The following is a 25,769-nucleotide window of genomic DNA, read 5'->3' as shown; positions in this document are numbered from 1 at the left end:
GACTCGGGTAGTCCAGGCTATTTGACCAGATACTTTGTTGATGGTGATTTATTCTTATGTCGAACCATCCTATATGCACTAATCTCTTCAGCCACTTTATCATATGCAGTCCGCACTTTTGAAAGTGCCTTTGCCAACTAACTCATTGCAGCTCGCGATATGATTTTAATAGACTGACGTAAAACACAGGATGGAGCCTAGTTTGCAAGTAGTAGTTCGGTAGTCCGGGTTTAGCCTGTGTGCGATTTCGAATTGAGACAACATATTTCTTTCTCATAAAAAATAATACTCCCTCCGTCCCAGATACCTTGTCTGGTAGTACACCGTAGACATGGTATTTTAGTAGGGATGTAATTAGTAGATAATTAAAAAATTATTAGTGAAAATAATTATTTTATAATATAAATAATTATAAATTAAGATTAAGATAACTTTAATTAAAATTAAAAAAATAAAATTAAAAAATTTTTAAATGAGATTAAAGTATATAATCATTTGGTTGGAAGATGACATAGTATGTAAAAGGAAACGTGGACATAATATGTGGGAGGGAGGAAGTAAATAAATAAATTTAACGCCAAAATTAAACAGATGACTGGGAGAAAAGCGGAAAGTTAACGGAACAGTGGGTGAGGACAATAATGTCATTTCACGGTGTTTCTGAGCTTTCCATTTGTCGTCATGTCCTCACAAAACAAAAACCTCCTCCGCAGCATCTCAAAATCAGTTTTCATTCATCCCGTCAGTTTGGCGGATTAGGGTTTCGCCGCAAATCTGACGGACGGTTGCCAATGGCCGAGGTTTTAAACGCCGCCGACGAAACTGCCGACCCTCAACCCAACACCGACGAACCTACCAACGACGAGAAGCCATCCGATGCCGCTCCCTCTGAGGCCGCTGTACCCGACGCCGCCGCTACATCGCCACCGGCGCCGCCGCCTCCGCCTCAGCCGACGCGCCGAGGCATTCGAGAACGAGAACGGGACCCCCGAGAGCGGCGTGATGACCGTGACCTCGACCGGCCTCCGCGTCGCGAGTACTACGATCGCAATAGATCACCACCTCCGCCGCCGCCGCCACGCGACAGGGATTATCATAAGCGAGGAAGGATGAGTCCAAGTCCTCCTCCACCGCCCTATCGAGACCGACGTGGCGGAGGTCCGCATTCTCCGCCTCCGAGGAGATCGCCGCCGTTTCCTCCGTATAAGCGAAGGAGGGACGATGTTCATGATGGAAGGAGGGGGAGTCCGAGAGGAGGATATGGTCCAGGAGACCGAAGGTGAGGTTTGCCTTGGTTCATTTCCTGTAAATGTTCAATTATTCATGCTCGTAGTAGCTTGTTTCAGTCAATTACTTGATCAATCAGTCGCTAGGATAGAACAGGATACATATAGAGTTACTCAATTATCAGGCTTATACACTTGGTGGTGAAGCTTCCTATTTAGCTTTCTATTTACTGCATGATTATTGTGTGTGTGGTTGGCTGTGTCTGGTGGTATACTTGCATTTTCTGTTTGTGGTATGGTTTTGTCACAAGCGCCTAGGATTGGAGGAGCTGGGACTGATAAGTGAACTTAATGAATGAATAGATCATTCTCATGTATGCAACATATTGGAATTTCCACTCATAGTTATTCATTGTGGAACTGACATTCAAAGGGTGCATGTATTCTTCCCTATTTTCTTTGTATACATGTAATGCTAGTACCATTGGGCGGTGATACCAGTATTAAATGTTGGTTTCAACATTCTGAGCTCAATTTTGATTTGGAGCCATCTTTGTGGTTGGAAACTTACATTTCAAACTGCCTAACCATATACAGATACTAATCCTATATATATACACATTTTGATCTCTCCTGTTACTTTTCTGCTCACCAAGTCAGGTTACTATGCTATATTTGGTGAGAAAAAACTGTCTTGTGCCTTTTCTCTTGTCTGGTAGTATATCCCTGGGTTACAATTCAGAGCACACCTATCAATGTACAAATAGATGGTAATAACATTTGGTTTCTATTCAGGTTTGGTTATGATTTTCCTGGAGGATATGAGCGTGAGATGGGGGGCAGACTTGGTTATCCTGATGAAAAGTCTCATGGACGATTTATGGGCCGCGGCTATCAAGGTGGTCCATCTGGTATTCCTGCAAACCTTTGATGTTTGCTTGTGCATGTTTTTCTTTTCTAATGTGTATTTCATTATATGCTTATTAGTCATCTCATGCTGATGTTGGTACTTTAGTTAGGCTCAACTTCTCAATCTATCTTATGTAGGGGTGTGCAAAATTAGTGATTTCCGATTTACCAATCGATTTTAACTTTATATCAAAAAATTGAATCGGGAGTTTCATAACTTAGTTGGTATTCGAATATGCTGAATTCATCATTTTGAAATTAATTCATTTTTTTTTTTTTTTGAATTTGAAATTAATTACTGATTACAAATTCAGTTAATTAATTGATTATTGTTTCTAATATTATATATACTTATATTTGAATTATATAGTGTTTGTTCTATGAAAATATAATATTTTATCTAGATATACTACTATATATTTACCTATAATAATTGGTTTCATTTGATTTAATTATATTAATATGATATTTCAAATAAATTAACTAAATTTGGTAAAAAAAAAACACGAAGTTCACTGAATTCAAATTTATTGTGTACAACTTGAATTCGATCAATTTGATAAATACCAAATTCAAATTACTTTCCAACTGGGAAATATGAATTTGAAATTGAATTTGGTTGGAATTTTAAAAAAAATAATCCAAAAACCGAATTCAAATATTTGAATTATGAGTTTCATTTTTCGATGCACACCCCTAGTCTTATGTGATGTTGGCATGCTATTTAAGTGCATGAATGCATGCATTATATTGTAAGCAGTCTACTGCACTTTCAAAACATCTTTCTCACAGACAGATTCATGATTGCTAAGCTACAATGAGTTATCTGTATAATTCGTATGATGCTTCAGAAGTTGCATAGTAACTGGTTAAGTTAAGATCACTTCTCTAGATCCTCTTTTAAACCTTGTAATGCAAATCTAAACATCACAGTCAAATTACATTCTCAATGGTGATTGTTGTAACCTTTTGTTTTATGTGGTTCAATTTCTGTATATTTAGAACATAAACCATTGGACAGAAAAAAAGAAAAAAAAGAAAAAAAAGAAAACAAGACTATGAATCATATATTATTGAGATTTGAGAAAGAGTAGAATTTTGTCTTAGGGTGCCCATACATCAATGAGCTGTGAAGTGTAGAGGTACTGAATTTTTCAAAAAGTACAAGTGATAGGGTCATAGTGCGTTGTGATACTCTCACACAAGTTGTATATTTCTTAAAAATAATTTTTTGTTCTCTGCAATCAAACATTCCATCTGGTTTATTTGGTACTTTCTGAAAAGAGGGATGGGATACTTCTAAAAATGAATTTGTGCGGCACTTCCTTGTCCTTGTCATTTGCATATGATATTCCACTTTGCAGATTGGGAGTCTGGCCGTGGTGGTTTTCCTGATGCTTTTAATATGGGAGGATCCCAAAGGTATGCATCATTCAATGTGTGAATTTCTTTCAAAGTACAGAAATGGATTCACTTTTCTGAATGGGCGGTTTGTTCATGCTAGCACTGTTACTTCTTAATGGGTTACAGTTGTCTTTTTTTGGTTTCTCACCATGATGTTTAGACCAAAATGTTTTTGAAGGTTGGGGACATTTGAGTTACACTGCACTTGAGACTGTTATCTGCTTATCATGTCCAGCCTTTTAAGTGCTGCTCTAAACATATTGAAAAATTTGAACTTATTTTTTATTAGGAAAGTTGTGCGTGGTAAGGATATTTAACTGAATTTCATGCTTTTTATACCAAAAAGATTAGTTCTGTTCATTGGGTGGATAGTATCTTTTTATGACTCGCAACACATTCTGCTTGCATTTGCATGTGACTGATAGTTTGCTGTTAACTTCCACAGTATGCCTTGCTGACATTTCTGCAATATTAGATCTTAAGTCTGTTTTACTGATAGCTGTCTATTCATTTTAGGGAGGGAATGATGTCTTATAAGCAGTTTATTCAAGAGCTTGAAGATGATATCCTACCAGCTGAAGCTGAGCGGAGGTTAGATGGGCGATTTTTCACTTCATTGATTTAGCTCTTCTTGTTTCTCTCTCACTCTCTCTCTTGTTAATAATTGTAGTTTGTATGTTTCTTTTGTTAGCTTCCTTGTTTCTGCTTCAATACTAACTTTATTAATTGGTTGAGCACAATTGCATGGTCAGGTATCAGGAGTACAGGACAGAATATATAACAACTCAGAAAAAAACTTATTTTAATGCACATAAGGACGAAGAATGGTAACTATGTTGTTTTGATTGATTATGTTTTGTTTTGAGGTACACTTCACAACTACATTTGTTGCTTTACACAAGTGTCTTTTTTTTGGGTTAATCTCTGTTCAGGTTGAAGAACAAGTATCATCCTACAAACTTGGTTGGCGTCATAGACCGGTAAGCACATGAATTTTACTGCATGGATGTTTGTTTGGGTTAATTTGTACTTGAACAATCTGTGTGAAATGATTTTTAAATGCCCCTCTGTATATGCCTGCTACCTCAATGGAATTTAGTTGAAAATTTCCGTCACTTGAATTTGTAGGCGGAATGAACTTGCAAAGAAGTTGGCCAAGGATTTTCAGCTTGATTTGCAGAATGGGACTTTGGATTTGTAAGGCCTGCTTCACCAATATGGGGTTTGATGTAACTATTTTTGTGTTATGTTAATCTTACCAAGTTTCATATGTTAACAGAGGTCCAGGTTTTACCCCCTCATCAAACAGAACAGAACAGTCCAGTGAGCCTAACTCTGATGATGATACAGATGCAAGCGGCAAAAGAAAGCGGCCTGGTCGTGGCAGTGCTAAAGATTCTGACCTTTCATCTGCTTCAAAGGCTCATCCAGTGTTTTCTGAGTCGAGACGAATTCATATTGACATTGAACAAGCGCAGGCTCTCGTACGAAAGCTTGATGCAGAAAAAGGAATTGAAGACAATGTGTTATGTCGTGCTGATAATGATAGAACAAGCAGAGATAAGTCGCATGGAAGCTCAAGTGGTCCAGTCATTATCATACGGGGCTTAAATGCAATAAAAGGTCTCGAGGGCATTGAGCTTCTGGACACTCTTCTTACTTATCTTTGGCGTATTCATGGAGTTGATTATTATGGCTTGTCTGAGTCAAATGAGGCCAAAGGTTTGAGACATGTTAGAACAGATGTCAAGAATTTGGATGCAGTTGATAATGGTGTTGAATTGGAGAAGAAACTGGATTCTTATTGGCAAGGGAGGCTTAAAGGTTCGGATCCAGTTGAAGTAATGTCTGGAAAGGAAAAAATAGATGCAGCTGCAGCTGAAGCATTAGATCCATATGTTCGGAAAATTAGGGATGAAAAATATGGATGGAAATATGGATGTGGAGCAAAAGGCTGTACAAAGCTCTTTCATGCGGCAGAGTTTGTTCACAAACATTTAAAGTTGAAACACCCAGAACTTGTGATAGAACTCACATCGAAAGTGCGTGAAGAGTTGTATTTCCAGAACTACATGAAGTATGCACTATTCAGCCATTGCTATGTATATCACAATTCTTTAGTTGCATGTACTAACAACTTTCAATCGCAGCGATGAAAATGCTCCCGGAGGGACACCTGTTATGCAACCATCATTTCCGGTAGGACTCAGTTAATGAATGATTGTCCAAAATTATAATTCTGGAAATACCAAAATTGTGTGATGTGCCTGGGTTCCATTTTCAGAAGGACAAGCTACAAAGACATAGGCCTGGCCCTGATAATAGAATGAGAGATGAAAGAGGCATTCGCCGGGAACGTGATAACCGGACTAATGGCAATGAGCGGTTCGGTAGGCCTGAGGATCCCCAGCCTGGGGACTTTGGCAATGATGAAGGCGCTACTGGCAACAATCCTGATGAACCAATGTTTGATTCCTTTGGTCAAGGCATTCCTGTTGCAGCTTTTGCTTCAGATATGCCCCCTCCTGTGCTGATGCCTGTTCCTGGTGCCGGGTTAGTTTGTATTACTTAACCCTCTTGCTCTATCATCCTCTAAATAATTGCTATATTATATTTTTGTGCCCGCATGCATATTTTACAACGTAATGCCTGATTGAAGACAATTATTTATGCAGACCGCTTGGCCCTTTTGTTCCTGCACCCCCTGAAGTAGCTATGCGAATGTTCCGAGAACAAGGAGGTCCTGCCCCATTTGAAGGAGGCCGAAATGGTAGATCAGGCCCCCAGTTAGGTGGTCCTTCCCCGATTATCTTACCCCCAAATATGCGGCAGGATCCTCGGCGCTTGCGAAGGTTAGTTGGTACATTCTTAACAAAGCTTAAACTTGTGCTAGAAAAATTAGTGATTGGTAGAACTTGCAACTATTGGTACCTGGGAGATATGAGGCATGTGAAGCTTTACTCGGCCATTATTTCCTTCTTGGCTATGTTGAAGAATGACGTTATAAGTAAGCAAATTTTTTGGCTAGAAACTTGCACAATAAATTGACATAGCTTTAAAATATAAAACTATGGGGGACTTGGAGGCCACATAAATTTAAAAAACCTGCTAAGAATTGCATTCATCATGCAGTTTATGGAGTGATAAATTCAATTATGTCTTATACATTTACATTTCCACAGACATTGACACTTTATGTCAACCTGGATGGTCATTATAACATTACTGCTATATTGTTTAACTAACAAGGTTCTTGCTCGGATTTAACAATTTTGCAGCTACAACGACTTGGATGCACCAGATGATGAAGTGACCGTCATAGATTACCGGAGTTTGTAAGGCTCAATGAGGGGCAAGCCATATGCTTGGGTTTGGGTTTTTTCCATTAAAAAAAGCAGCAGCTACAGATTACTGCAGGTATTGGCTGTCTCAAATAACCAAACTTCCTCCCCTGTCTCAATCTCAATCTGAATCTGCATTCCTTAATTTATCGAAAAAATAATGTGGAACATGTATGTGTGTGTTGAGAACTTGGAAAGATTTTTTCTGGGTAATTCTTGGCTCTCCCCTCATACTCAGCTATGATATACGATCATCACCAAATGCTCTCACTCTAGTCTAGAGGTTGAGATGGGGAGGATTAGTCCTTCACTACGTTGAGTTGTTGGGTGTAATGAGATTTTTCGACTCAATTTTTTTTTTTCCTTTTTAATGTTGTAAGTTGTTATTACCTTTTTTCTTAGTGAAAAATGTGATGTTTAATTTGACTTTCCAAAGACTAATGGTAAAATTTAATATTTCGTGTCACGTATTTGTGTATGATGTGGTATAATTATTGAAATAAAATTTATGTAAAAGAAATGCAGGTTATGTAAGGTGATTATTTTCGAAGTCTACTCGTTTGTGTAAGTGAATGTTAATGTTGAAAAATGATCCATTTGATGCATGTTAGTGTTGAGGCTGCTATAAATGTGCAGATTGGCAGTAATTAGCACACAATAATAGCATAGACAACACGTGTTATATTTATTTGATTTCAATATAAGATTATATATGTTAATACTGATGTCACGGAACACATGTTATATTTGGGTTTATATAAAATTAAATGTTTATGATTGGGCCCCAATGCCTTTGTTTCGCGGCTAATTCACATTGAGTCCAAATTGACAGACCGACCAAAGCCTGTACAATCTGGGCCAGAAAATCGAAGAAATACTATACTTTCAAATTTATATTTAGTTATTTTGATATACAAAATATATATGTATATGTATATTTTCTGTTATCCTACTTACTAGAACACTAGTATTAATATAACAACATCCAACTAGCAAATATGACACCCCATAATCACAAGCTGCTTCAATTACGTGCTACATGAATAGCCTAATGTGGCATATTTTGACGGACCTAATAAACTTTTCGTCTACCAAATTATTATAATAAAATTAGAAAAAAAAGGAAAAGACATTCATTCTGATACAAAACTCAGGAATAAGAAATAATAAGAGGCAGAGGGGTGGCTGTCATCCATCAAATACAAAAATCACTTCCAAAATTCTATTTACAACTAACTAACCAACCAACCAACCCCCATTCCCCATTCTCAGTAGTAATAATACTATTATCATTCTCCTTATTATTACCATCATCATTATTATCATTATCAACTTCTTGATTGAACTGAACTGGACTTACCCAACATCGACTCGATCGACTTCTGTATCCGTGAACTCTCAGCTTCCCTCACCACCGCTGCCGTTTCATGCAACCTCTTGATCCCCCTCCCCAAACTCGCGATCGAATGCGCCACCGGAAACGACTCCGCCGCACACTCGATCCCGTCCCCATACGCCAGCAACCCCCCACACGTCGCCACGCTGCACCCAAACGTCGCCCACGGCAGAGCCCCAATCGGCCTCACTCTTCTATTCCTCATTATTTCATAAAATGCCGTCCTCATTGCAGACAAGCTCGTCTTCTCCGCAGAGGCTATAACCCCGTGGGCAACTGCTCGGATTTTCTCAGCAGACGCAGCAGCCTTTAAGGCAGACGACCCCTTCATCAAACTGGGGGCTGCAACTTTCGTCGTCTTCCCCATGGCAAACAGAATAGCTTTCTGCGTCTGCGTTAATGCAAGTTTTAGAGAAGCCGGGACATTAAAGGTTGCAATTTTTATGAAAGTCGATGCAGGGACAACTTTTGAAAGGGATGAGATTCCGAAAATGGCAGTGGCGCCTGCTCCAACCGCCACCATAGGCTTATCCGATAAAAATCGCTTTTTATGACCCTGGACCCCATCATCTTCTTCATCATCATCGTCCCCATAGTTCATGACATGGTGTTCCACCATGTCTTTAACCTCGGATGGAACGATGGTGTTCCAGTGTTTCCTAAGCCCAGATAATCCACTAGCATCGACAACCGCAACTATTGACTTATACTTACTGGTCTGGCTTCGAAGAGTTTGCGCAAGAATTGCGTGAGACTTTTCCTCCTCAGGGAGATCAGAGAATCTGTAGTTGATCGAAAGGGGCTTCTTTATTAACCGGCCAGCGTTATTCAACGCGATTCTAAGCCCCTCAACAGCAATCTGAAATGCATAAACTTCAGAAAGAAGGCGGGTGTCAATGGCTTCTCCTTTATTGACATCAGAAAGCATCTTCTGTGCACAAGCCAATGCAGTTCCCATAGAAGGTATATCTTCAAATATGTCGTGAAGATCGACAAGCAAAGGGTAGACACATTTTGCAAACTGTGGAGCCTCGTAATCAAGTAGGGGTCGAGCATCTTGAAATGAAGACTTTGGATTGGGATTGGGATTCGGATTGGGATTCGGATGAACCAAATTTGAGGACAATAATCTCAAATTTTGTAACTGGACATCATCCATTATATGGAAAGCCCTCGAGTTTACAATGTTTGAAGTGCCAATCTTTCCGGGAACCAAACTTGTTGGCTGCAAACCAAATGCAGTTCGAAAACCGTTGCCCAATTCGACAGCCTCTCCATCTTCAGCTGTGCTGCATTTCACAAAAGGGGATTCGATCATCAAGAACGAAGAACCAACTTCCTCGGCAGCCTTCTTGGCTGCAACAAAATGGCCATTGAAGCTCACCCCGAAAATCTCCTTCAAAACCAAACTTCCTGCAGCATTCTCATACCTCTCTCGACTAATTTTGTGCACGAAACACCTCTTCAAAACCTCGAACACAGAGGTCGGAACAGCCGTGACAGCATCCATGGATCCACCATTCTCTACAGTTTTATTCACGCCATCATCGATCAATCTAATTCCACCTTCCACCAAATCGCTAATCTCTGAATTCCCCAATTGCCCTAATTGCACAACAACTGCGTCAGGCTTAATCGCCCTAATCAAACACTCCGCATCTACAGCTGACCTCTCGGATAAATTCTGAACCGACAATACATAGATCACGGCCTGCGATTCGCGGTCGCGAATGGCGTACACGAAGTGCTTCGTGCTGTCGGGTATCGGCAACTTCCTAACAATCCTATCCGACGCCCTCAGATCATCTTTGAGCATGAGAAAAGGCCATGCTCTTTGCACATACTCCACCACACTCCACATATTGAACAACTCCAATCATCAAATCCAATTCCCAAATACGAAAACCTAATTATTCAATCGATTGTTCGATACTGATCCTCGATAAAAATCCACGCGATTCACTGACAACAACAAATTCCCACACTTTGTACGCCGAAATTGAACAATCACTTTCAAAAGAAAATCCGTGGAATACCTGATTGCGATGACGAAGATTGAACCGAAATCGGGACTGTTCGTGATGGTCCGGTCACTCTGGAGAATCGCAGAAAAATCTCGGAACGAACATAAGGAAATTTCAGGAAGGTCTTCTGCTCTTATATTTGTAATTATTTTATTCATAGTCCAAAATAATTTTACAAATTATTTAACAAGTAAAAAAATCGAAATTTACAAATGGTATAAATTTATGTCAAATATTATTTAATATACAGATAAATTGTATTTTATTTTATTTTATATTTCCTCCCCACGTTGGATATATAATTAGTAAATAATTAAAAATATATTAATAAAAATAATTAGTAGATAATATAAATTATTAATTTAATTATAATTAAAAAAAATTAAATAAAAATTTTTAAATAAAATTAAAAAGTATAATTATTTTTAAATGATATAAATAGGTTAGATGGAGGGAGCAATATTATTAGGAAGTATATATAATAAAATTTATATACAAAATATATTAATTAAAATTTTAAAAATGAATAAACAAACCTTAAAAAAACATCTTCGCCGCCACCCCATCCCTTTCACGCCCCATCCCCACACTTTTTTCATTTTTTTCCTTGAAATTTCTTCTTACTCTTCAATATATATATTTACTTTTTTCTCTTTTATTTTTTTTACTTCAATTTATTCCTGCATACAAAAAAAATAAATATAATTAATAAATTTAAAAAAATTATAATATAAACTAAAAATTAAATTAATTTTAAAAACACACATAAAAGATACATATAGATTGTAGTATTCTTTGTTCCTTTTTTTTTTCATCTAAAAATAAATAAATCGATTAGTAAAAATAAAAATATATAACAGTAAGAATAATAAAATCAAATTTTAAAATTACTATAGACAATAATCAAATTTAAAATTTTAAAATTAAAAAAAATATATATTATTATAAAAATTTCACTCCATATAAAGTTGAAACCTAAATAATGAATAGAAATATTAAATATATTTATGAGGTATTTATTTGAAGCTATTTATATAGGGGAATTGGTATGGATGCATAAAAAGTTTGTTGAGATTTTATGTGATCTCGAAGAATTGTTGATTTAATTGGTTCCAAATAGTCTTACATATAACAAAAATAAAAATATAAAGTTTACTTTAGTTTATATATATATATATATATACAATCTTATGATTTTATATCTATATATACTTGCATATAAAACATTATATTAAATAACTTTTCTATTGAAAAAATCGAAATATAAATACAAAAATAGATATTAAAAGAACAAAATCCAAATAATTATAATAATAATTAGTTTTTACAATAGCAATCAAATTATTTTGTTCAATGCTATATACTTCTTTGCAATAAAGTAGTAGAGTATAAAATAAAGAATAAAATCGTGCATATCGCATGAGTATAACACTAATATATTAATATATATATATATATATAAACTGCCATTAAATACATAATAGGCTGAACAGCATTATTCAGCACAATAAAATAAAATAAAATAAAATAACACATACAATAAATCTAGAGGGAAAAAATTAAAAAAATTTAAAAAAAATCCTACTGAATTCTGATTGCACGCGTTTGTTTGGCACTATATGTGTATTTATAGCAGCACGCTCTAACGCTAGTTCTTGCAGAACTTAACTAAGGGCGAACACACATATATACATAATACATACACACATATATACATAATTCAAACAACATTCTCATCTTCTAACATTTGAGGGCGATCAATCAGCTCATCTATGGACAAAGATTCAAGAAAAGCCACATCTACAAACATGAATTACATACACAGGACAGGAAGGCACCTGAGATAATGAGGAATCCACGTGACTGAAGGAACCATTGTCTACTTCCGCGCCTTTTTGGCTGGATTGTCTTGTTTCGGGTCAACCTGTCAGGATTACATACACAATCAGACTGTTGTACGTCTGCATCAAGAATTAGAATCTCTAGTTTTTTACTCATACATAGCTACTGCTTCCTAATGATAAAAAAGCAAATTACAGATGGATATTGCCAATAGACCGAGCCCTTGTGTAGAAGATCGAATGTAGAACTAATTTTACTCGAAGCTTAGTAAGTGTGAGTTTCAATGAGCAAGTAAATGCATCGTTAACAAGGAATGAATGAATCTTACCACAACTGAAAGCTGCTCACGGATGTATGCCATTGATCTCAACATGGCCCCCAAAGTATCCCTCGACACCTGGAATTTTACCTCTGATTCCCCTGATGTTGTTTCGGCATCTTGAAGCTAAACAAACAAGTCAAGTGTATTAATAGAGTGGCTATTGCACAAAAATGGATGATGTTAGTTTTCTACATGATAGTGAATTTGCAGGAGCTGAAGCACGTCGGTATACATTTATTATTGATACAACTATGCATTTAGTTTGCTACCCGATCACAGATGATTATTATTTTTTTTCCTTAAGAAATTGTAGTACACAACATCAGCATATGAGGGGATGCTTGCCATCAAAGCAAAATGAAACTTACTAAAAAAAAGAGTGGAATCCCATGAACACTAGAGAAGTAAAAATACAAAGTTTGTGCCATAAAGTGCAGAAGATTATAATGCTTTATTTAGACTGCCAGAAAAAGTCCTTTTAATCATGAAAATAAAGCTTACTTTTGGGGAGGGTGAGTCAAGGGAAAATATGTGCACAAAAGATAAGATTATTTACCCCAAACAGGTAGTTAGTCAAACTTGTAAGTGTGTTTGTTTGTGGGTATGGGTTTTTGGGTTTGGATTTTTCAATAGTAAAAAGTTGAATTTGAATAATTGTTTGATGCAATATAAATAGATGTTAGATGCGATTTTTGAATTTAAAATAAATTTTTAGTATAATATAAAAAAAGAAAAATAATTATTTGATTTGATATTTTTGGAGAGACAATAAAAATCAGAATAGTAAAAATCAGTCGTAAAAGTACCACAAAAGAACACAACTGTAGGCTTCTGGGTTGGGGTTCTCCTGAACCCATCTCAGACCCAACTATGTCCTATAGCTTATCTAGACGGATACTCCCGGTTCCTTTTTAATTATTTTAGCGAACTTATAATCTAGAAGTTCATGAAAATTTCAACATCATGGCTATTGCAGATCCCACAAGCAAATCCTTTGCTTGCATACAGTTCCATGATTACAAGGAAAAATTGACACATTGTACATAGCTGTGTAAAAGTGGCACAAAACGAAAATTATCGATTAAATTAAATTGAGAATTAAGTTTGTAGATAACTAACCTTTAAATTGATGACGGCAACCTTATTGGCAGGGGTAGAGAGCTGATCACTGATGTAGGCCATGGACTTCAACATGGGCTCCAGTGTGACCCTCGACAGCGTGAACTTCACCTCAGATTCTACTGCAGGCATCCTACTATAATCTTGTAACTGGAAGAGGAATAAAGAGGTAAATTTTTTGAGAAAAAAATCACGGCAGTGTCTTCATTTGATTCTGACAGCAGCACTATATGCCAAAAGTTGACTCAAAATCATGAAGTAAAATCTAACAACGGCACAGTAGATAGTAACATAATTGAGATAAATGTTTGTAGTCTTATTTAACCCAATAAGATTCAAATTTACGAAAAATTTAAGTTGACGTAAAACACATAAAGAACAGCAGAATTTGTTCCAACAACCAAATGGTCAATCTAGTAACTTTACCTAGTCCGAACAAGAGATCAGAAAGCAAAAACGTACTTTAAGGTTTATTACTGCTACCCTATCAGCTGGAGTCAAGTTCTTGTTCTCCATTACCCAAGTCATTGACTTAAGACAAGGAAGAGCAACCTGCAGACAAATAAAATCAAATGAGAACTAAACCAAATTGTTCACAGAAAAATCAGTTTGACAAACATATGTTTTTTGCATACCGTATTATCACTGAGATGACTGCTGCGGTTAAGCAAAACAGGCGATACTCGCTGGACATTCGAACTGGACATGAGTTGACTAGGAACACCAGCATCATTAAGATTAAATTGTCTTCCTACATCATCTTGTTGTGGCCACAGTAAAGGGGCCAGCTCCAAATTCTCCACAAATGATCTTCGGTCATCGTAACCAAGACCAAATACCTGAGAGCTCGACGGTATAGATTTTGCTATGCTTGATTTAACATTTGAAACCTTCATGCCACCTTCTCTAAGACTAAGGAGTGCTGAACTGCAAGTTTCTGTTGTTGTAGCCCCCTCCTCGGCAAATCTAATTGCTTCCTTGCATAGATAGTTGTATCTTGTTGTAAGAGATTCATGGCCCCGCAGCTCATTGCAATCATCACCTAAAACTGTGGTTTTAGCATTTCTTGTCCACCGATTCAAGATGTAATGAGATGGCAAGGTGAGTACATTAGTTACAGTAAAAACTGTCAGAATGTGTCTACAGAGGATGCCAGAATACTCAAACATCTTACAGCTACAATTCGCTTTCATTTCTGGTATATTCAATGATACAAAATATGCTTTGTTGTCATCCTCAAATTTCGCAACTCTGTATGTACTGTTAAGCTCGTCTCCATCAATCCTATTTGCTGTATATACAAATGTCTCGACTAGCTCCTCTTGAAATTTTGAAAATATTCTCTTCGTATATAAATTAGCAGCCTGTTTTTCCATAGGCGAAGGTGTCCTTAACACCGGGGTTGTGTGCATAGTATCAAAATCAGCTTCCACTTCTCTTTGAAATGAATTCTCCAAAGCTCTTTCATACTGCCTGAAGAACATTGGCAAAGTAGTCTGCTGATTCACATAGCCATCAAAAAATGAATTCTCGTATCCTAAACTTGGGAAAGCAGTGGCAAAGATAGTGTCTCGGAAATAAACGGGCGCCCATTGCCTTCGGGCATCATACATAGATTGAAGCCAAACATTCTTCTTCAGGTCATACTTGTCAAGTATAGACAACCAGTATGATTCAAATTCCTCAATTGTCTCGGTCATGTTGATGCAGTTGTACAGATCCACCTGAAAAGTAGGATGCATACGGCATACATGGGCCATTTTTTCTTGACCTTCTCTCAACATATGCCACTGGCTTGCACGATGGCAAGCATCCGGAAACACCTGGGCAACTGCAACCTGTATGGCTCGGTCTTTATCTGTGATTAGTGAGAGGGGAGCACGATCATTCATGGCAGCCAAAAATGTCTTAAATAGCCATATATATGTAGCTTCAGATTCATCCAGAAGCAGTGCACAACCAAATAATATAATCTGACCATGATGGTTCACCCCTGTAAACGGAGCAAGCGGAACATTGTATTGATTTTTAATGTACTTTGCCTCTAGAACAACAGAATCCCCAAAATGACTATAAGCCGTTCTTGACCTAGAATCAACCCAGAATGCATTAGCCATGCGATTCTCTTCATCAAGCTGTATGGCATAATAGAATCCTGGGTTCTCAGCCTGCATCTTCTTAAAATAGTCGAGGAGATTCTGAGCATCTCTACCTAGTGTTCTTCTTCGAATGGAACACATTGGTGAATAGCATGATGAGTTAAAGTGCTTCACAGTAGGCGTTAATCCTGAACCGGATATATGTTTCCCTACATTGTTCACCTCCGGAGAAACAGTATTCCCATCCATGGACACATACATCATGCCACTTGGAAGTCCATCCATGTCATTGAAACTTTCTGCAAAGTGCTTCTTCGGCTTGAGGTGATGCACCTTATTATGACTCACACCAGCATGGACATGCTCCTTTACAAATTTTGTTACAATCCACTTGTTATTGCCTCTCAACTCAATTCTAAGTAAAGCTTTACAGTTCTCAGAAGCTCTTTTATTCAAACTGTTGCTGGAACAAAAAAAATCTCGAGATGCAACCGTGCTGCCACCATTTGACTGATTATAGCTCGCTCGTGTATTGAATCCCACATGACTTGCGTAATCTTCATAAAACAACTTGGCTGCATGTTCGGAATCAAACTCCATTCCAACATGTGGCTCTGGGAAATTCCCGAGCTCATCCTGAACTAGAGAGCGTTGAAAAGCATCCACTTCTCCACCATCGTTGGAATCATCGTCACCATCATCGGTGACCCCCCCATGTTGTTGAGCCATTTTCCCGTTTTCTACACCAATCAATTTATGGCAACAATTACCAACATCTCTTCTATAGCATCACATCCTCCAAATCTATAAAGCTTTAGGTGAGAGCTAGCATCAAAACGTAAGGTCTATGTTCCCACAGTCAACCATACATCGAAAACTGCTTAAAATCGAAGGCATCATGAAAGAGAACTCTGCATGTACATGAAGAAGGTGACAAGGAAATTAAATACAAATAAATATAAAATCACATAGCTTCCCTGTCATCTTTAATGGTCATTTCATTAGGTTTAATCATTGATACACAAAAATCATACTAACCCTACTTCAGAATTCCAACAACATACACATATTTCCCAATTCCATAAACCCTACTTCAAAATCAGAAAATTAAGCCAACGATCCAACTCCAGTAGAATAAGAAGATGTCATAACGAATAAATTCACTCTATCCTACTTAAAGTTCCAATCAATTCTACCATGTCCATACTTCTGTAAAAAAAATAAAATTCAAATTAGCATGTCAAGTTAACTCGTGGCCTCTAACTTGCAAATCCCAAAGTATAATACTCCATTGTATTGATAAAGATGTACCTGTCGTCCAAGCTATAAATGACCAAAGCAAGTTAACCCCCTACTTCGATGCTTAAATTAAAAAAACCGAGCTTCACCCCTAGGGTTTATGCTACGACGGCGTTTCGATGGCCAACGGCGACATTGCAGAGAGAGAAAGAGTCGGAGCGAGAGGGACCGGGTGTATACTGAAACATCTCCAGCGGAGTAGGGCTTCCTCTACCCTACGCGCGGTGCACATGCTCCGGCAGTTCAGATTGTGACACGTGTCGCAATCCAAATAAAGCAGAGGAAAGATACTCCATTTCTTTTCATTAGCAATTATATAAAAAAACACTGCTGTGTTTATTTTGTGTTTTCATTTAAAAATACATATTATTTTACTATATATAATATTAAAATAATAAATATATTTAATATATTACTTTCTCCGTTCCACATAATTTGTTCTTATTTTTTATTTTCGTCCGTCCCACATAACTTGTCCTTTTTATTTTTGGGCACTTTAAGCATTTTAAATTTTAAATTTTATAATTTTAATTAAACTATTTACTTATTTTAATCTTAATCTATAATTATTTTTATTAATACATTTCTTAATTACTTACTAATTATACTTTACTTAAATTTTCGTATCTACAATAATACATTCATTTTACATAGGACGGAGGGAGTAATCTTTTTAAAAGGCATCAACACTAGTCTAGACCGTTCATGGTAGCTTTTAGGATCGATTTCAAATACACAATCTCATTCATTACTAAACATATAATTTTTACATATATATATATAATATTAATTTCTATAATAATTTATAGTATTTTCTTACCAAAAATATTACATCAATATTTCAATTTAAACATACACGAATAATATCTTAAAATATACTCCCTTCGTCCAACTTATTTTTGTCACATTTTAATATTATTTTAAATTTAATTTATAATTTTTTAAAATTTAATTATACTAATTAGTTATCTATAATTATTTTTATTATATTTAATTTATAATTATTTTTACTAATATATTTTTAATTATTTACTAATTATACATATCTCGTATTTACAGTAAAACGAATAAAATATTCGAGACGGAGAGAATAATTTTAAAATATCACATGAAATTTTCAATTCATTTTTTTTTAAAAAAAATTAAATAAATTCAAAACCCAAACAAATACAATGTAAAACCTTTTTTTTCATTTTTTATGATTTAAATGTAAATATATTTTTTTTATTACTCTCTCCATAGTTAAAAAACATTTGTTCATATATCTTTTACACGAGTTTAAGTGATAGCATATTCTTTCATTTTTTATAATAAAAACTAATAAAAGAATAGATTTATGTTTTTATTATTATTATTTTTATGCTGATCTAAAGTCTATATTTAAAAAGTACCTATAAAACTCGGTGTTTAAAAATAATTTTTTTAGAAATTTTTTTTATTTTTTTTTAATTTTTAATTTTTTATATTAGGATAAATTAAATTTTCATTTAAAATACTGCCTCAACAATCACTTAATTTTTGTGACATCAAATAATCATTTAAATTCAAATTTACTAACATAAATCGAAAATTTAAACCCCAAATTGTAACTTTGCATATTCAATAATTTTTTTCAAAAACATTACATTTATTATATTTTCTCTCACCAAAATCAGATCAAAAACAATTTTTTTTTTTTTTTTCAGTTTTTTTTTTTTTTTTTTAATTTTTATTCTACAAATCTCTATCTGAAAAATATAAAGGAACAATTTTGTATGATTCTGATTTGAAATTAAAATAGTATTTTGAGTTTTAATTTAAAAAGTATTTTTTATTAATATTTTACGAAAAATAATATATTTTTATTAAAACTAATAAATAGTAAAAATAAAATATTTTTTAAAAAAATAAAAATAAACACACTGCTTCCTTGAATAATTTAATAGCAATACCTCTGAGGGTGTGTTTAGTTGTTCACTCATTAATTTTCTACTATTTAATTTTTTAATCTCTCTCAGAAATATTAATCTATATACAAGTATTTCTCACTTAAGTAAATAAAAACTCCTTACATTGATATTCATGAGTGAGATGTACACAAAAATCACTCTATATTGAAATCCAATAATTCATACCTTTTTTCAGTTTTTCTCATCTAAAATTTCCAGCTAATTGCAAACCCTAGCATTAGCCATAACTCTGTTCAAACGTGTGGGCAACCATTCAATGGGTCCACATCACATGCAGGCCAAGATTTCTGCAAAGAATGATATTACATATCCAAAACAATCAAATTCTATATTCACATACCTCAAGCTAATGCAACCAACATTATTCATGTAAATATACTATTTTCGGTCACAAAATATCATATTCAATCATATTTAGATTAGAATACACACATATCCAAAACAAAGAAACTCTAAAAAGTTCACCGACCTCTAGCTAATGCAACCAACTACGATCAAACAAACAAGAAAATAAGCCCCGATGACAAGAAGTGATAAGATACCCGACTAATTCACCTTTTTCAAAAAAACAAGAATATTAAGAACTATTCCTTGCAACCATTCACAAAATAAATTCATTATGTATTCACAATTCTATAACAATATCAGCAACCCCCAAAAGTGAATCAAAAAGTAGGGTGATTAAGATGATCCAACCACCGGATATTTAATTTAAGTCCAATTCCTGTCTACAAATTGACATTATTTTATGGCACCATAGCTTCTACAAGAGCCCTCCATGTCTACTACACTAACCTAATAACTTAACCATAGTTTGGTACAATAGGCTGCCCTATGAATTAATCATCCAATTTCCCCCTTAGCATTAACATAGCCACAACTTTTTCCTAATTGCCAGCTGTTAAAATTAACTTAAACACACAAGAATTTTCCATAACTTCTTTAATAACACCACCAGCATTGCCATCTTAATCAAGATCAGAAAACAAAAAAACAACATAATATTATATCATTAATAGCAAAGAAAAGATCTGTACCAGTAGCCATGATCAAGCCCAGAACCACCATCACCACCACAATCACCATAGCTTACCTATTGATCACAGTGATGGCAGCATCGCCACCGGCTGGAGAACCATCGCCTTCCTCAGCCCCGGCGCCTTCCCCAGAGACGGATTGCATGTCAGTACTTATCAACATGGCTGACTGTCTAAGCTATGTAGAGGCTGACAGTAACTTGACAAAGCCTGATCCACTATGTTGCCATGAAGTATCAGATTTGATCAGCACACAGCCGGTTTGCCTGTGCAAATTCTTGGCTAATTCAAGCCAGTTTGGTTTGTCTGATATTGATACAAATAAAGCACTCAAACTATCCACTCTCTGCAATATATCCGCCTCTGCTCAGCTGTGTTCAGGTACACCTAAGGTTTTGATTTTCCTGTTAATAATATGTTTTGTTGTTATGAATTTGGACATTAGTGGTGAGAGTTAAGATTAGTGACCATTCAATTCTAACTTGAGAGTAAGTTAAGCCACTCAATTAAAGAAAAGGAATTTTGAACATGAAATAGGAGACTCACAAATCCTAACACTGCATAAAAGTATAACTTTTTGTGTCTAGTTAAAAGAATCATTAGTAATAATGATGTTTATATATGAATTCATACTCAGAGAAAGTTAACTGTGAGAGTGTTCGGAAATTTTATTTCATCAATTTTAATTAGGGGAAAAGATCACAAGCTTAATTATTAAAAATACTTTCTTGAATCTTGATACTGTTCATGAAACTGTAGGAAGCACTGCTTTTAACTGAAAACTGTTCTCTAGTTTTTGTAAAATAATTAGAATCCAGAAGCATAGGCAAAAATTTTAAAAGACCCTCCAACAGCTTCAATATTAGCAGAAGCAGAAGAGTGTTTGTTTTTAACCTCGGCAACACGTGTCTTGCTTTAATAGGTGAAATCTGATAAATATTTACAGATGTTAAAGGAACTGACTCTGAATAAAGTGTATCAGAGTTCATATTGATCAATAAAAGTTTCCTACTTGGTAATTAACTATTTTGTTTGTTTGCACCATGTAGTTATTGGTGTTCCAGTACCAGGCCTAGCACCAAGCCCTTCACCAGGTAAACTTATATACTTTCTTCTCTTTAAAATCAAAATAATTGAAGTAGGCTGTAGGCTGTAGGTTATTCATTTTTGCACATTAACTTCACAAGGCTTTTTACCTGTGTAGCTATATCGCCAAGTTCATCTACCGGAAATGAGACCAATGGAAGCCCTACAAGCAATCTGCCATCGTCATCTAAGCTTATTGGATTATCAATTGTTATGTTCACATCTTTGTTGTGTTAACTATACGATGTATTCATTTCTTTCAATTTTCATTTAAGTGAGGTGTGTATCTTCTTGCATCTCCTACACTTTGACAATAATAACAGTCTGATGTATGGATTCCATTAAAGATCTTTAGAAATTCATTTGTTTGTGAAATTGGGGTCTTAAATTGTGTTAAGAGATTGAAGCCACTATTTCCAAAAGAATAGGACTAACCCATAGAGACCCTAAACTACAACACTTTGCATGCCTTGTGCAGGCATGTGATTTCTGTGGGACAGTCTATACACATATATTCTAACTATCCTTCCTATTTTTAAAAAGTTGCTCATATTCAGATCTATCCTCCCAAATAAATCTATAACATTCATACAATGCTACTTCAAATGTTAAACTACAGAACATCTTCCTCACTCATATAGGTAGCTTCAAATATACATATTCAACTCGACTGTAGATATTATCATTTATTTTTAACCAAGGGATGTTCAGAATCAAAACTGCATTCAAATGGTTAATGCAATTCAGACGATCGTCAACCAACAGATACTGTCAACAATGAAAGCAGTGATGTAGTTGAGAGAGTTATGCAACATAACAAAAGATGTCAAAAGTTTCTCCTTTTTTTCCTTTTTATTTTTTTTGAAAAAATAGAAAAAAGACATTAAACCATCAGAAAACTATCTAAATAATAATCTAAAACAGATAAAGTTCCAAAGCAAGGCAGGTAATGGCCACAACAATCCTAAGACTAAACAATTAAAAATGTATAAGTATGAAAACAATCAGGAAGCTATAATCCATCCATGTCTATGCTTTTAGCTTCCCACTTACTCTACGCCTGCCGTGCCAACCACTCTTATCAGTGTTCATCTGATTCTTCTTGGCTGCAACTGAACATTGCTCATCTTGACCACCTTTAGTACTCATTTCTAGCTGGAGCCTCCGTCGTCTCATCCGTTTCTCAAGCTTCATACCTCTCAAAGCTCTATCACGTTGCTCAATCTCCAATGCTCGTGAGAAGTTCCAGATCCTAACAACCCCTTCTTCACCTCCACAAACAATTCGGTCAGAACCAATCCCAACTGAGAACAAATTGCTTCCAAACCCATGCAGCATTCTCTGTGGAGGTTCTACATTCTTCTGGTCAAAAGTGTAAGCCTTAGAAGTAATGTCAGTAGTACGTTTTCTCTTCAGCAGCTCTCTAACATCAATAAGTGAAATCTTCCCATCACTGGAGGCTGAAACCAGCCAAGGGAACTCAAATGCAAGAGAATATACAGGTCCACTGTGAGGAATCCAAGTAGCAATCTTCCTGATATTGCACTTGGAATTTCTTAACATCTCAAACATGTGTATAGAACCATCTTCTCCTCCTGTAAACAAAAGCTTTCCTGTGTGACTTCGTGCCAAAGCATAGGCATTACCAACATGGGGGCCATTAATGATTCCTAGACGACTACCACTATTAGTATCCCAAATGTAGACACCGGAACCTGCAGTGCTACCAATTGTAGTGTCATGAGGAACAAGGCTCCAAACCCAGTCATTGTGCACCAAGACATTCAAACATTTCAAAGAAGATCGATCCCAAACACGTATCGTCATGTCCCAAGAACCACTGTACATCTTACTAAAATCCAGTGCAAGACAAGTTATTGGACCATTGTGCTCCCAAACTCGGAATTCCATGTTGTTAACATTATGCTGTGCTCTGAGGTCGAACAAGTGAGGGTTTCCATCCTCAACTTTCCAACCATGTATGAATCCATCCGTACCACCAGCAACTAAATGCCTTGAATCAGCTGCGATTGCACGAATAGTACAGCCCAGAGGTCGTGATGATGCTATTGACATGCCTTCCTCCATGTCCCACATCTTCACTACCTGATCATACCCTGATGTGAACACGAGCTTCTTGGAATCCAACACAAAAACTGTCCTAACAGCTTCAGTATGGCCATGTAGTGTGTCGATGCTGTAATGCCCCTTAAAACTCTTGCTCCGGGACTCTCTCTCCACAAAAAGTTCCTTCCATGACTTCTCATTTGAACACCCAGGTCCTAAATTGATTGAAGCTACTGGATGACCCCACCTTTCATGGTAAAACTCCTTCCACACCTGATGTTCAGTGGCAAGACTATACAAAGACTTATTCACACAAGATACGGTCCCAAGTTCTCTAGGGTCAAGGAAATTAAGGATTTCCGATATCAATGCAGGAGGAAGGTCAAGAAATGAACGGCTGTCCTCCTGTTGCTCAAACGAACACATCCCATGTTTAGCATTAAATACAAACACGCCTTCTGGAATTTCAGCCTCTCTTGATTCAACCTGTTTCTTGTTAGACAGAATGCGCTTTTCGAGTTTCTTCGATTGAAGATTACCCAAATGATTTCTTGAAATGTCTTTTGATTCTATTTCTGTATTTCCTTGGCATTCAAATGCCATAAAATGAATTTTCCTGAATCCAATAACAAATCCACCGCCTAGGAAAACTCCAGGGATCAACCTTTTTACACAGAAATTTCACCCAATCGGCCAAATGAACAAACTCAAAAGCCGTAAAACAGAAAAATAAAAAAATATTCAATAAAAATCTAACAAATACCCAACTCAATCACACCCTGGACAACAAGAAAGTCAGCCTATTGCACAAACCCTAGACCGATCGGATGGTACGCCAATGAAATCAAACAAGATACGACAAAAAAAATGGGACAAACAAAAAGCCAAGACTTGGTGGGATCTCTAACGGAAATTGGGTGAAATGACTGCTGAATTCCCGAAACGGCAAAATGTTAAAAATGGATGAAGAACGTAAATTAATGGATGGAATTTGCAAAATATAGGGTGTGATCGAGATTGAGTCGAGATATACCTCAAAAAATGGAACTACAAGATTTCTCTGCAGAGAAAAATGAACTCACGATGATGACTCTGCTCCGAATTACTGCCAATTTCTTCCTTTATCTTCCTTTGGGAGAATTCAAAGGCGAAAATTAGGGATACGGGAGACGATTCTTGGTCATTGCAATAAACTCCAATTTTATTTTGTTTCTTCCACATTGCACCTCTGAGTTTGCATAATTTGTCCTTTAAAATCGCATTATTGTTTTTATGCGTAGCATATTTATTAATTATATTTAATTTGTTAATTAGAAATTATTAATTAGCAGAGTGCCTTAAAAATTCTGAAATAGTACTATATTTTAAGTTTTAATAATTTTTCTTAAAATTTTGAGTTCCACTTTTTAACTTATTTGTTTTCTCTTATGGAATGCAAATTTAAGTTTGCTATTTGACACTTAGCGTTGATTTAAATTTTATTTAAATAGCATTTTAATTTATTATTTTATATAAGAAAAAAACAATATATTTTAATTAAAAAATATATATAATATTAATTTTGATTTAAAATTGTATATTAAATTTCAAATCAAACAGGCAATTTTTTTTATTATTATTTTAATACACACTTTAAAAAGTAAAAATAAAAATAAAGACCACGTCTACAATGTTAGAATTGACATTCAGCATTACCACTGTGCTGAGCATCACATGGTGTGCTGATAAAACATAGTAATTATAGAAAATACATTGTATATGTTAATATAATACATGTGAACTAATAACACATATTATAGTCTCATATAAAATACAAGTTGATTTTAACACATAATATACTCTTTAAAAAAAAAACAGCACATTTTTATACATTTATGATACACAACATGTGTTATATAATAATATGTACTCCCTCCGACCTACATAATTTGTCCCTATTTTCTATTTTTCTCCGTCCCAGTCCTTTCTATTTTTGGAAATATAATTATGCACTTTAATCGCATTTTAAATTTTAAATTTTATAATTTTTTTATTTTAATTAAATTATTTATTTATCTTAATCTTAATTTATAATTATTTTTACTAATACATTTTTTTAATTACTTACTAATTATACTTTACCTAAATTTTCATGTCTACGGTAATACACCCATACATATTATATGGGATAGAGGGAGTATTATTTATACATATAACATATAACTGTGTGTAGAGTTGAAATTTTTTTTCAATTCTACCATCCTAACCAATCCCAAAAATAAAATACCAATAAAAGCTTTTTTTTTTTTTTGGGGGGGGCAAACTTTAAAACTTTATTATTTAGACTTATATACTTTTAAATATATATATATATATACAAAACTATTTTATTCAATATTATTTTAATATTAAATTTTTAAATTAAAAATTTTCAAACTAAAAAAATAAAATAACACACTCCCAAGTTCTTTCAGCCACAAACAGATAACTATAATACCTATATATAATTTTTTTTAAAAGGGGTTAATATACATAGTCCACTCATTTCAACCTCAAACCCTAACCTCAAGAAAATATAGAAAGCTCATTTTAGGATCTATAAAAGCCTCATTCATCCCATGCCATTGTTCTTGAGGGAATCCCTTTTTATCTATAAGCATGCATATATAC

At 35.2% G+C, this 25,769-nt stretch overlaps 5 protein-coding genes across 12 annotated transcripts; 2 read left to right on the top strand and 3 right to left on the bottom strand.

Annotated features, from left to right (window-relative positions):
• The first annotated feature begins 692 nt into the window (after nt 1-692).
• On the top strand, nt 693-7,599 carry LOC127259655 (serrate RNA effector molecule-like). 2 transcript variants are annotated; one of them, XM_051287142.1, is made up of 12 exons: nt 693-1,279; nt 2,022-2,125; nt 3,500-3,557; nt 4,056-4,130; nt 4,292-4,366; nt 4,472-4,519; nt 4,668-4,736; nt 4,819-5,616; nt 5,690-5,738; nt 5,824-6,092; nt 6,215-6,391; nt 6,818-7,599. In XM_051287142.1, the coding sequence occupies exons 1-12, from the start codon at nt 792-794 to the stop codon at nt 6,876-6,878; spliced, it is 2,271 nt and encodes a 756-aa protein (XP_051143099.1). In that variant the 5' UTR covers nt 693-791; the 3' UTR covers nt 6,879-7,599. The 2 variants fall into 2 exon arrangements, with proteins under 2 accessions (XP_051143099.1, XP_051143098.1); XM_051287141.1 differs by having other exon boundaries at nt 694-1,279; nt 2,022-2,137.
• Nucleotides 7,600-7,907: 308 nt separating this feature from the next.
• LOC127260097 (uncharacterized) lies at nt 7,908-10,457 on the bottom strand. The gene is made up of 2 exons (XM_051287774.1): nt 10,313-10,457; nt 7,908-10,238 (listed from the first exon to the last, which is right to left on the bottom strand). Exon 2 carries the CDS (start codon nt 10,135-10,137, stop codon nt 8,209-8,211), a length of 1,929 nt encoding a protein of 642 aa, XP_051143731.1. The 5' UTR covers nt 10,138-10,238; nt 10,313-10,457; the 3' UTR covers nt 7,908-8,208.
• Nucleotides 10,458-11,969: 1,512 nt separating this feature from the next.
• LOC127259801 (protein FAR1-RELATED SEQUENCE 3) lies at nt 11,970-17,173 on the bottom strand. 3 transcript variants are annotated; one of them, XM_051287410.1, is made up of 6 exons: nt 16,994-17,170; nt 14,219-16,593; nt 14,046-14,135; nt 13,584-13,733; nt 12,471-12,587; nt 11,970-12,224 (listed from the first exon to the last, which is right to left on the bottom strand). In XM_051287410.1, the coding sequence occupies exons 2-6, from the start codon at nt 16,409-16,411 to the stop codon at nt 12,180-12,182; spliced, it is 2,595 nt and encodes an 864-aa protein (XP_051143367.1). In that variant the 5' UTR covers nt 16,412-16,593; nt 16,994-17,170; the 3' UTR covers nt 11,970-12,179. The 3 variants fall into 3 exon arrangements, with proteins under 3 accessions (XP_051143367.1, XP_051143368.1, XP_051143369.1); XM_051287411.1 differs by having other exon boundaries at nt 14,219-16,422; XM_051287412.1 differs by lacking the exons at nt 11,970-12,224; nt 12,471-12,587 and having other exon boundaries at nt 13,607-13,733; nt 14,010-14,135; nt 16,994-17,173.
• A 1,622-nt stretch (nt 17,174-18,795) lies between these two features.
• LOC127259748 (F-box/WD-40 repeat-containing protein At5g21040) lies at nt 18,796-24,347 on the bottom strand. Of its 5 annotated transcripts, none has more exons than XR_007840564.1 (3): nt 24,154-24,347; nt 20,024-20,371; nt 18,796-19,217 (listed from the first exon to the last, which is right to left on the bottom strand). XR_007840564.1 is itself a non-coding variant. In XM_051287327.1 (2 exons), exon 2 carries the CDS (start codon nt 23,721-23,723, stop codon nt 22,083-22,085), a length of 1,641 nt encoding a protein of 546 aa, XP_051143284.1. In that variant the 5' UTR covers nt 23,724-23,784; nt 24,154-24,340; the 3' UTR covers nt 21,732-22,082. The 5 variants fall into 5 exon arrangements, 2 of the variants coding, with proteins under 2 accessions (XP_051143284.1, XP_051143285.1); XR_007840563.1 differs by having other exon boundaries at nt 18,801-19,217; nt 19,968-20,371; XR_007840562.1 differs by lacking the exon at nt 18,796-19,217 and having other exon boundaries at nt 20,224-20,354.
• Nucleotides 19,976-21,568, top strand: LOC127259749 (non-specific lipid transfer protein GPI-anchored 12-like). The gene is made up of 3 exons (XM_051287329.1): nt 19,976-20,348; nt 21,017-21,061; nt 21,172-21,568. Exons 1-3 carry the CDS (start codon nt 19,976-19,978, stop codon nt 21,288-21,290), a joined length of 537 nt encoding a protein of 178 aa, XP_051143286.1. The 3' UTR covers nt 21,291-21,568.
• Nucleotides 24,348-25,769: the final 1,422 nt, after the last annotated feature.

This window comes from Andrographis paniculata, unplaced genomic scaffold (genome assembly GCF_009805555.1).
Source record: "Andrographis paniculata isolate CXL003 unplaced genomic scaffold, ASM980555v1 Contig60END, whole genome shotgun sequence".
NCBI lineage: Eukaryota > Viridiplantae > Streptophyta > Magnoliopsida > Lamiales > Acanthaceae > Andrographis > Andrographis paniculata.
This window is presented reverse-complemented; position numbering and strand designations above follow the sequence as displayed.

Coding starts and splice junctions, on each gene's coding strand:
- LOC127260097 (XM_051287774.1), bottom strand. CDS start 10,137: ATGTGGAGTGTGGTGGAGTATGTGCAAAGAGCATGGCCTTTTCTCATG.
- LOC127259655 (XM_051287141.1), top strand. CDS start 792: ATGGCCGAGGTTTTAAACGCCGCCGACGAAACTGCCGACCCTCAACCC. Junction 2,138..3,499: donor CTATCAAGGTGGTCCATCTG/GTATTCCTGCAA, acceptor TCCACTTTGCAG/ATTGGGAGTCTGGCCGTGGT. Junction 6,392..6,817: donor GATCCTCGGCGCTTGCGAAG/GTTAGTTGGTAC, acceptor ACAATTTTGCAG/CTACAACGACTTGGATGCAC.
- LOC127259801 (XM_051287410.1), bottom strand. CDS start 16,411: ATGGCTCAACAACATGGGGGGGTCACCGATGATGGTGACGATGATTCC. Junction 14,136..14,218: donor GTCATCTCAGTGATAATACG/GTATGCAAAAAA, acceptor ATTTGTCTGCAG/GTTGCTCTTCCTTGTCTTAA. Junction 13,734..14,045: donor TAGCAGTAATAAACCTTAAA/GTACGTTTTTGC, acceptor TTCCTCTTCCAG/TTACAAGATTATAGTAGGAT.
- LOC127259749 (XM_051287329.1), top strand. CDS start 19,976: ATGATCAAGCCCAGAACCACCATCACCACCACAATCACCATAGCTTAC. Junction 20,349..21,016: donor CTCTGCTCAGCTGTGTTCAG/GTACACCTAAGG, acceptor TGCACCATGTAG/TTATTGGTGTTCCAGTACCA. Junction 21,062..21,171: donor AGCACCAAGCCCTTCACCAG/GTAAACTTATAT, acceptor TTACCTGTGTAG/CTATATCGCCAAGTTCATCT.
- LOC127259748 (XM_051287327.1), bottom strand. CDS start 23,723: ATGGCATTTGAATGCCAAGGAAATACAGAAATAGAATCAAAAGACATT.